Genomic DNA, 11,578 nt, shown 5'->3' on the forward strand with positions numbered 1-11,578 from the left:
GTGATCAATCCCACGTTCTGGACGGTTTTGGGTAACTGCCTCTTCCCTCTCGCTGAGATGGACGGTTATTACTCTTCGTATGGTTCCTGAACCGTCAAGGTGTGCGTTTTAGGGTTTGAAACATGTTTTCTTTTGGTTTTGACTAGTCTTTGACCCACGTTCTTATCTTCTCTCCGAAGTTCTGATCGGTGGGTTTCGTTCTTGACTTATGAACGGTTCGTTCCTTTTCAATGGATGGCTCTTGGGTTTACTTAACCAGAGCTCGGTGCTGGATTCTTCTCGCTGCTCGGGAGTCCGACTATCCTGCTCGGTGTCTGACTAATTTATCCCGTAACATACTATATATAGCTAATATATATATATATATTATATATATATATATAAATATATATATATATATATATATATATATATATATTATATAGATATATAAAGAAAGTGGTATAGTCAACATGGACGTGGCTTGTTTATCAGCCAACCTATATGTACTAGTTTGATTTTAGTTTGTTTTGATTCTCTGAATATACATCGCTTCTTTTTATATCTATCCTATAGATAGATATCAATTTAATAATTAAATATTAGTTGATCGAAGAACTGAACATACACCGAGAGAGTTGTTGAAAAGAAAGTGGGATCTGTAGTTATTGGATAACAGAGTGCTGTTCTAACTATAGTATTTGTGTGAGAGCTAAAAAGCTTTCTATTAGCAATGTATAAAAGTGAACTAATGTTCGGATTTTTGTTTTCTGGTTTTTGGTTTGCAGCCACTTTGGTAAAGTAGTCGGTGAGGATGAAAGTGGCGATCGGAACAACAATAGGCCTTACTTTCCTTCACAGCCACTTTGGTATAGTATCAATTTTCTAATTCAGTCCTTTGTGCGTGTCTTGATTTAATTTTTATTGCTTCACTTTTGAAAAGCATTTGCGGACAATGATGAATTGAAGCAAACTGGTAGAAGATCAGCTCGTGTATTCGCTGACCCCAATCCCCACCCCACTTACCTCTAATAACAGAGTGCTGTTTTTACCGGGTTTGTTTGATATTAGTTTGAAAAAGGATCCAGCATGTAGAAGTTTGGGATAATGCTCTTCAGCTATCAGCGGACCACTGATAAGTGAGGGAAAGTGAGACCCACCTATTAAGTGGGTCCCACCTATGTGAGGACATACAGCGGTCGATGATGCTTATTAGACTATTACTGCTCAGTAGTTTCTACTTTCTAAAGACTATTTTGTTTGATGATTGTTTGGTACATGTGTGAATTTTTTTTTTTTTTTTTTTTTTTTTTTAGAGCTTTCTAAATCCATTCTGTGTATTCAATGAGCAAGATAAGATACCGACTTATATTCACCGGCTAAGATCGATGCAGAGTAGGGATAACATTATCAACCGATACACATTTTTTTGCCCGTTATCCGTTCGATATAGATCGGGTAATATCCGTTCGAAACGGGTTAATGGTTAATACCCGTTTAACATTTAAACAGGTACAAATCTAGGAAACTTTTATCCGACCCGTTAACCCGTTAGTCCGACTCGTTATAATGATTTTTTAAATTTTAAATTTTTTTTTTTTTTTATAAATTAGATACATTACAACCCTTTAAATTCATTTAAATTATTTGCGTTGTAACATTATATTTTGACTATATTGTAGTTTTTAAGTTATATTTAGATTTTTGAGCGGTTAATTTTTTTTTTTTTTAAACTTTTCTAAACTGGGTTCACGAGGATTGAAATTTCACAAAAAAACAAGAAAAGTTGTAGCACAAAAAATCAAGAAAATTTCTATACTGGGTCTAGCATTAGTTTTCTTTCAAACAAAATCACAAACCAAATAAAAAAAACAAGCACGTATAATTTCTTAAAACACAATCTATATCAAATGAAAACAGATTCCCTATTTCAATATATATATATAATCTATATAGTCTCAGGTGTAACTGGTAACAATGGAAAGTTTATTGTTTTCCATAGCCTTTTTGTTGCGAACAAAGCGACGAAACCCCTTCTGCAAGGAAACCGCCGCAAAGGGCTTCAATCCCTCCGACATCGGGAACTTTGTCCAGCAATTTGTCAACACGCGCTCCAAATCCACGGCCATTAAAGCGAAACCCTCGACTTTCGTGTGACATTTGAGGTTCGATTTCGAAACCGGAAATTCCGAGTACGAAGTCGTTCTCAGCCTCCACTCCAACAGCTCTTCTCCCCAGAAATCCCCCTTTTGAATTCGCTTCGTCGGAGAAGTCTCGCTCCCGAGGCTCCACAGGATGCCTTGTGTCACAAGCAACAAGAAATCAACGGGCTCTTCTTTGCGAATCACGTAGCTCTTCTCCGCATATACCGCCGGCTTTGCGTATATGGATATAATCTGGTACATGTGATCGTCCATGTTTTCTAGAATCGGAACCTAAAAAATAAGAAAGAGAAGATTATTAAGGTAACGCTAAGTTGACCATGTAGCCAAGAAACTAAAAAATAATAATAATAAATAAATAACGAAAAAAACCTTTTTCAAGATTGGGAAGCAGAGGAATTTCTTGATTGACAATCCGAGTTCGGTGGGAAGAATCGACATGAGATTTTCGACGTCAATGTCTTTTCCTTCAGCCAATCTCAGCCCTACATATCGCAAGATCTTCTTCTTCTTGTCGGACTCAATCTCATTTTTTTTAATCCAAAGCTCAGTGTTTCCGTCGCGTCTCTTCACATTCATAATCTTGGTCACCCACGACGAAAAGTTCTGATAAAAAGTTTCCATAAAAATGAGCGATTATAACTTTCTTGTAACTAATGGTAAAAAGAAGAAATTTGGATAAATTAAGTTAATATCCACAATTTTTATACAAAAAAAAGGAAACTAACTCACTTAGACTTTCGCAATTGCTGTTTATATAGCTAGCTTTCAGTAAATATTAGGTAAATAGCCTTATACTAGTCGTTGTTGCAGTTAAGTTTTTTGACCGTGTAGCTAATGACTATTTATAAAAAACTTACTAAAAGTCGACTAAATAGCAAACTAGATATGTAAATAATACTATATATCTAATGCACCCGTTTTTATAACTTAAATAAATACTTATTCCGTCTCAAGATCAAGTCTAAAAAAGTGCATGACGTGATCCAGATCATCATTTTTAATGAACTTGGTATCTGCACAAAAATATTTACGAGACGATTATATTTAAACCAGTTGAGAGACATACTTCTCGTGATTTATGTTAATTAAACATTGTATATTATTAATTAACTGTGGGCCACATTTTGAATTATAGAAGAAATCCAAGTTGGACTTTTATTTAATTTTTAATGTCTCTGTTTTTTGTAATAATGATAACATGAATCAAACCTCGCTGTCGTTGTCACCGCGCTCTTCAAGAAGAGCCAAGAGGCTCTTAACGTCGAAGTCATTGTCGTTTTTGATGGCGTGTTGAAGGTATTGAATCACAACTTTCTTCTTATGAGGCGGAAGATTGTGGCTCGCCAGAAAGGAGTTGATTTCGGGGAGCTTGACGCTGATCTTCTTTCTTGCTTCCTCTGATTTTGTGGTCGCCAATTGCATGTACGTCTGCGATAACAACAATTTTTCAGACCATGTTTATGTGTTAAGAGAGAGTGAGTGTGTAGTAGATGAATGAACCTGTAGATTTCCGATGAGGTATAAGAACAAAAGCAATCCCGTGATTGAGATGAGAATCGCAAACAGGTTCTCATACGCATTGCTTGTCGTCTCGAGGTTCTGCCCAAACGAGCTGCCCAAAAAACAAATCATAAACATAAGAAAACTAAAAGTAGAAAAGAAAGTGGAAGTATGTATGTATTTACCTGAGATTTGACAAACCCCACCAAAAGCTGCGAGCGAATTTGGAGGGGAAATCATATTGCTGGAGAATACCCGACTCCACAGCATCGGAGAAGATTCCAAAGTCAAAGGCGGAGGAGTTTTTCGGGTCAACGGAGCAAAAGTTTTTCAAGTACGTCATGTTTCTTATCAGAGTCGGCGATTCGCAGTTGAAAGAAGGCTGTTTATCGCATATCGGCCTTTCTCCGCATGCCTGGTGCCAACACGTTGTCTCTCGGAATACTGAGTTAAAGTACCAAATTGCCCCGAATACCTAAAACACAGAATTTAGCAATTTAGCCATTTGTAACTATTAACAAGATCAAAATCATATTTGTAGTTGCAGACTTACATGGGCACCAATGATGTAATGCATAAAGAAGAAAGTTGCGCGGACCCACACGTGGCGAGCCAGCGAGTCGAGACCCCTCCCGAGCTCTTTGGCCGATAAATACACTCGGATGAGTCGCGGGACATATTGCAAGATAAGAATCGAATTCAAAATCCACCTCGTCGGGAGGTATCTTGATTCGGCAAACTTCGGAAAGTATCCCACTACGATCTGCGGGTGAAAACCTTACTTTAAGGTTAACTCGAAAAGTTTTTTAATCGGTTAAAAATAGCCAAAGGTTAATTCTAACATAATTTATTTTATTATTAGAAATGACTAAAGATTAAATTTGACCGCTTAAAATGACTAAATTTTTTAAAAAAATATGTCGAGTTAATTAACCTTTGACTAAATTTAACTTATATTTCGGACTGGTGGACTATTTTTTTTTAATAAAATGAAATTTTGACTATTTTTTAAAAACATGGTAAATTATTGGACTACTAGCTTAATTGTCCAAAAATTATAACATTTTCATTCTTTTTTATACGCTGTTGCTAAGCTCAAAACTTCAAATTCCGGCTCCGCCACTAAATACAACAACCCTACTATAGCGGTATTCCTCTTTCGAGTGTAATAAAAGAGAGTAATAATATTTTTCATTTACTAAAAAATTACTCAACAACATTTTGAGAAATGTATATATATAAGGGCTGACCTGAGGGATGGGAAGAAGGGCTAAGATGTTGACGAGCAGGTGGGACCACGGAAGCCCCGAAAAGAGCGACAGTCTGAGGTTGTCGGCCATCTTCCAGGCGTTTCGAAGGCGCATATATATGTGAAGCAGCGAATATATGTCGGTCAGGGTTCGGAGAACGAGAGCGAAGTATCTCATGCGACCGTCCACGGCCAGGCATTTCTTCTCGGTGTTTATGATCGGAACGTAGAGGAATAGCGGGTCGATGATCAGCCCCAACACGCACGTGGCCAGGAATACCTTGTTCCACGTGTGTGGATACCAATTCCACGGGTTCACCAGCTTCGCGAGCTTCTTCGAGTTTCTAGAATCTTCTTCTTCTTCTTCTTCCTTACGTGAACTAGTGAATGCAGTCATGGCTGTTGCTTCTAGCTAGATAGCTAGTAATGGACTCTGATAATAAAAAACACAATTATATATCTACGTAATTATGTATATGAAATGAGATTATAGTAAGTACTTTTGCTTGAACACAATGAGTTGGCTTTCTTGCTGGACAAACCAAGTTCGTAACACATATATATAGCCGTAAGAGAAAATAAATAAATAAAAACATGATTTTTTTTTTTAAGACGCAATCAATATTGAGTAGCCGTCGTTCAAGAACCAACCTCGAAACACAAATGAGAGAAATATTCAACGTTTATATTCTGTATTTGTCTTTTGTCTTTTTTCAAGTCCCACTTGAACAAACTAATTTAAAATTCATAGGCCCACAACTGTTTATTTTTCGTTTCTTTTGGATTTTTGTTTTGATATATAACTTCGTAAAACAAAAAGAAACCATGGGATAGAGAACAACGGTATAGAGAAACAGTGGGTGCGAGCGAAGAAAAAAAATAAAACTCTATTGAACTCTATTTTGTGAGCAAGACGTAGTTATTGATCGGTCTCGATAAAATTTATTGTCACAAATTTTTTTATAACTTAATATTATTGTGTTAATATATTCCGTATTTTATTATAAGTATCCGATCTAAATATACTTTTAAAGCCTACACAGTATTTATTTGCATGATTAGTGAAACAAAATGCAAATAATGGACACCAAACATTCTTCCGTACTCTGTCTTAATTTAATTTGAATGATTCTAAATATGTTTCAGCTAAAAAAATAGGCCACTGTAGTAGATTAGTCATTTGGAAATATTGTTTATTTATTTATAATTTAGTCAATATTTAGTTAATATTGCAATCGAATAAAGGTCACAATATACGCTTATATATGGTTACTAGTCTACATTTTCAAAATAAATTGATAAAAATGAAATTGGACGAATTAGAAAGGAAATACAGTGGTCGCTAGCTTGGTCTAGCGGTAATCCCACACACACCTCGACGGAGAGGTCATGGGTTCAAGCCCTCATGGGATGCAGAAATGCATGCCCCCTAGGATTTATTCTAATAAGTATGTAATCTTGACCAGTAGTGCCACCTACTATGTAATCTTGGCCGATAGTGCCACATGCGCTTTGCACTGCTAATATATCATGTAATCCTGGCCGATAGTGCCTCTACTAAAAAAAAAAAGAAAAAAAAAGAAAGGAAATACAACTACTTAATAATAAGGGAAAATGACACAAATATACCCTGTGTTTTAGTGAAATGTCAAGTTTAACCTTTGGTTTTCAAAAATGTCGAGTTCATACCATCTGTTTAACTATAATGACGAAATTATACCCTCTGTTTAACTAAAATGACGTAATTATACACTAAAATAGACAACAGCACCACAAATCTTCTTTTTATTGAATTTTCATTAACGCTGACTATAATATTTATATATAAACACCAATTATCTTTATTTATTCACATTATATATGTAATTTATTTAAAAACTAAAAAATAAACAACAGTCTCTTAGTCGTGAAAAACACAAAAAGATGCAAATGGGTAAAAATCGACAGTTGATAGTCATCAAAATCACAAATTCGAACATATAATCTAGGATTTAGAGTTGCAATTTGAACATGGAATGAAATAATCTATTGGGAGATATGAATTTTATTATTTAATTCAATTTAAGACTAATTTTATTTCAAAAGTGGGAATTTGAAAATTAGGGTACTGGTTTCGATTTAATTCGGTTTTTCTTATATAAGAGTTGATATCAATGAAATGGAGATTTGTGATACTGCTATCCATTTCAGGGTATAATTGTGTCATTTTAGTTAAACAGAAGATATAATTTTGTCATTTTACACTACAACAAATACGACAATTATCGACGATTTTTTTCGTCGGTAATAACCCTATAATCGTCGCTAAATCTATTTAGCGACGATTATTATCGTCGCTAAATGTCCGTGCCTAAATATATTTAGCGACGATTTATTCGTCGCTAAATATTTACCGACGACATTAGCGACGATAATGTCGTGACGAGAAGTTTTTTTCCATTTTGAAACAGGTAATTAGCGACGACTTTGTCGTCGCTAATTCACGCGGGAAATTTTCGTGCGTGAATTAGCGACGACAAAGTCGTCGCTAATTACTGCTGTGTAATAATATTTAGCGACGACTTTGTCGTCGCTAATTATTATTATTATTTTTTTTTTATTTTTTTCGTCGTTAATTATTAATTTTTTTTATGGTTTTTTGTTTATGAAATTCTAAAATGAAAAATCAAATAAAAACTAAATTATATTATCCAAATCAACAAATATATAAAATCTGGTTACGTACGTTTTCGGTTATCGAGAAATATGTAAATAATAATCTACTATACACAAAATATCTAATAAAACACTAGTCGTGACGTTTGCTTTGTCGTCCCGGCGCTCGTTTTCCCCCTCCTCGACGTGAAACGCTCTTCTGTTGGCGCTGAAACTCTGCTGGCTGCGGCGGAACAACGTGCTGATCAGTAGACTGACTTGGTCCGTCGGGCGTCGTCTGCTGGCTGGCGTCGGGAGTCCTCTGCTGGCCGCCCGTCGGAGTGTGGACGCCGGGCGTCGGAGTGTGGACGCCGGGCGTCGGAGTGTGGACGCCGGCCGTCGGAGTCTGCTGGCTGTGGGATGACGGAGCCTGCTGCGAACTCTGCCGAAATTTGGGCATGAACGAGCTATGGTTTAGGCCGGGCACCTGACTCTGTATTGCCTCGGCGAATGCGGCGATGGTCGATGTCAACACCTCCTGCGAGATATATCCTGGTTGCGACGTCCCAGCCTCCGAACCGTAGACTTCGGCGACTTCAGCCGCCATCCGCGCTCCCTGTGGCACCAAACGTCCGACGCCGGTCAAGTGATCAGTCCGCGAACCCATAATATCGAAGTACACCATCCTCCTTAATGCATTCATTCTCGTGCCACTGCATCTCTAGAGCTGTGTGCCGACTTGCGTACAGTCGCTTAAGTCGATCTTTCAGTGGAAAGTAGCGCAACACTTTATGCGCTACTTTTTTTCCACCGTCTTTCTTCAGCCACCGGCTCTCATTACAAACTGGACACTCGTCTAGATTGGCGTTGTCCTTCCAAAACAACGCGCAATCGTGTTTGCAGACGTGAATCGACTCGTAACCCATACCAAATCGACGCAATTTCGCCTTTGCTTCATAGTGTGACTCTGGAATCGTGTTGCCGATCGGATGAGATTTTTTCAGTACTTTCAGTAGCTGATCAAACGACTTATTTGTCCACTTGTTCATCACTTTCAAATGCATCAACGTGACAACAAATGAGAGTGACGAATACTCCGTACAACCCGGCCATAATTCTGTGTTCAGGTCGTTGAAAAGGTCATCGAACTGTCCACTCTGGTATTCTGCATTCGGGTCAATACTGTCATCGTCACCGTCTACGTCGTTGTCATCTAAGATATCGTGTACAGCATCAAACATCCCTCCTCCTCTGTAATCCGTCTGATACTGCATTACGTCATCTTCTTCCTCCCCGTGAAACTTCCACCTCGTGTAATTCCTCTTAAATCATCTGATAAAGAGATGATTCTCTATATCAGGAATTTTTTGCATCAACACGTTGTTACACCTCTTGCATGGACACTTAACTCGTCCTTCGACATTTACGTGTTGTCGGGCCATTGCCATGAACTCTGTCATGCCAGCCGCAAACTCAACGCTTAAACGTTGGTCCTCGATTATCAAATTCCTATTTGGATAACTCATTTTACCTATAGATTGAACATTTCAAAATTTAGTAGTTTTCGGATTTAATTTTATAATTTCACGATCGATCCTACCGAAATTTCGGCAGAACCTCCCCTATAAACTTAACAACCCGGCATCAAGCCTTTAATTTTAAAACCTGCATAGAAACATCCTAAAACTAACAATAAATCCAACCTCAGTGGTTCGATTATTAAAATTCATAATCCATATCAACTAATTAATTTCACATTTTTAATCATTTCTAACAAGAATTAAATACAATTCCATTTAATTTACATAAACTAACTAATTGTTTTTACATGTTTTTACATAATTTTACCTAATATAAATATTTATAACTAATTTTAATATTTATACCTAATATTAAAATTTATAACGAATTTAAATATTTGTGTAAACAAAACTAATTTAAATATTTATAAAATTTATAACAAATATATAACTCATTCTATAAATATAAATATTTATACTAAATTATGTAAATATAACTAATTAATTCATTTACCTTTATAACTAATTAAGTTCTATAAAGTTAATATATATATATATATTAACTAATATATATATATATATATTAACTAATTAATTCATTCTATAACTAATATATATATATATATATATATATATATAAACTTATAAAAAAAAAACTTACTGTGTAGATTTGGCGTGCGCGCGGGAAGCGGGGAGGGGAAGAGCTGCCGGACCGGGGCGGACGAGGACGAGGACGGCGTCGGCGGCGGAGGAGCGGCGGAGGAGCTGCAGACAGGAGAGAGACTTTAGGAGAGAGATGTGAGGAGAGAGAGAGAAGTAGTGAGGAGAGAGAGACTTACCGGGGAGGCACACGGCGGAGGAGCGTCGGCGGCACACGGCGGACGAGACACACGGCTGAGGAGGAGAAAGCAGAGAGAAAAATGTAAATTTTAGGGTTTGGGAGCGAATGGGGAAGCTGAGTCGCGATCTGGTATTTAAAGACATTTACCGACGATTTTTTCGTCGTTACATGATATCATTTCGTCGCTAAAAGAACTTAAATCGCCAGACATTTAGCGACGATTTGTTCGTCGCTATTAGTAAATTTCACATATTTAGCGACGATTTTATCGTCGCTAAATCATTTCGTTTTAATTTAATGGGAGAGATTTTTCCCTCTTTAAAATTCGTCGAAATTCGAAAACATTTAGCGACGATTATTTCGTCGCTAATTGTATAGCGACGATAAAAAACTATTTAGCGATGAGAATATTGTCGCTAAATGTTTTCGTTTTAATTAAATTGGAGGGACTTTTCCCTCTTTAGAAGTCGAAATTAATTCTACATTATTAGCGACGATAATATCGTCGCTAAATGAATTCACAAATAATTAGCGACGATAAAATCGTCGCTAATTATATTCCCGCGAACTTAGCGACGACAAAAAAGAATTAGCGACGATAAATTCGTCGCTAATTATCTTTGCCGCCAGACTTTAATATTTTTCGCCCCAAAAAATTAGCGACGATAAAGGGTGATTAGCGACGATTTATTAGTGACGATTAAGTCGTCGCTAATAGTTTCGTCGCTAAATGTGGTATTTCTTGTAGTGTTAGTTAAACAGAAGGTATGAACTCGACATTTTTGAAAACCAAAGGTTAAACTCGACATTTCACTAAAACACAGGGTATATACGTGTTATTTTCCCTAATAATAACTAAAGTAAAAAACTAAATTCATCATATCACACGTTTTTAGCAATTAGTTATTTATTATTACTCTCTCTCTCTCTCTCTCTCTCTTCAAACCGTCATAAAAAAACTAAAATGTTGTAGTTATTTTATATGTTTGTTGTTATGCCGTTGTTTTTCACACTTGAAAAATGATACTCCTAATAAAAAAACGATAAGCAAACGGCTCTGAAGTCTGAGCCGCAAAACGGCTCTGGAAGCTGAGCCAGAAATGGCGCTGAAGGCAGAGCCTCTAACGGTTCTGAGCCCCAAACGTTCCCACAAACGACTCTGAAGGCTGAGTGGCAAAACGGTTTTGGAGGCTGAGCCATAAATGGCTTTGAAGACAGAGCCTCTAACGGCTTTGAGCATCAAACGTTCCCACAAGCGACTCTGAAGGCTGAGCCGCAAAACGGCTCTGGAGGTTGAGCCACAAATGGCTCTGAAGGCAGAGCCTCTAACTGCTCTGAGCCCCAAACGTTCCCACAAGTGACACTGAAGACCGAGACGTAAAACGACTTTGGAGGCTGAGCCACAAATGACTCTGAAGGCAGAGCCTCTAACGGCTCTAAGCCCCTAATGTTCCCACAGTGTGAAACCACCAATTGAGATAAGTCAATGTTCAACTCTCCCTATAAATACCATCCATGATGTAGAAGAAAGAACAACCAATTCTAAGAGAAGAAAAATACCACAACTTCTCTCTCTCTCTCTCTCTCTAAAAATTAACCCAACGCACACCCGCAAAATAATGCTAGAGTTACTCCACATCTCTCACATTTGATTTAGAAAAATACAAAAGAGGAAGTATCTACTTCCTTT

At 37.1% G+C, this 11,578-nt stretch overlaps 1 protein-coding gene across 1 annotated transcript; it reads right to left on the reverse strand.

Moving 5' to 3' along the window:
* Positions 1-1,803: 1,803 nt before the first annotated feature.
* LOC149403079 (cyclic nucleotide-gated ion channel 1-like) lies at positions 1,804-5,490 on the reverse strand. The gene is made up of 7 exons (XM_089609680.1): positions 4,895-5,490; positions 4,198-4,407; positions 3,830-4,119; positions 3,645-3,756; positions 3,354-3,572; positions 2,514-2,747; positions 1,804-2,414 (listed from the first exon to the last, which is right to left on the reverse strand). The coding sequence occupies exons 1-7, from the start codon at positions 5,288-5,290 to the stop codon at positions 1,938-1,940; spliced, it is 1,938 nt and encodes a 645-aa protein (XP_089465806.1). The 5' UTR covers positions 5,291-5,490; the 3' UTR covers positions 1,804-1,937.
* Positions 5,491-11,578: the final 6,088 nt, after the last annotated feature.

The sequence above is a fragment of the Urtica dioica genome, chromosome 3 (assembly GCF_054948205.1).
Source record: "Urtica dioica subsp. dioica isolate 48M chromosome 3, U.dioica_male_clone48M_v1_H2, whole genome shotgun sequence".
In the NCBI taxonomy this organism is placed as follows: Eukaryota; Viridiplantae; Streptophyta; class Magnoliopsida; order Rosales; family Urticaceae; genus Urtica; species Urtica dioica.

Coding starts and splice junctions, on each gene's coding strand:
- LOC149403079 (XM_089609680.1), bottom strand. CDS start 5,290: ATGACTGCATTCACTAGTTCACGTAAGGAAGAAGAAGAAGAAGAAGAT. Junction 4,408..4,894: donor CCCTTCTTCCCATCCCTCAG/GTCAGCCCTTAT, acceptor TTTCACCCGCAG/ATCGTAGTGGGATACTTTCC. Junction 4,120..4,197: donor ATTACATCATTGGTGCCCAT/GTAAGTCTGCAA, acceptor TCTGTGTTTTAG/GTATTCGGGGCAATTTGGTA.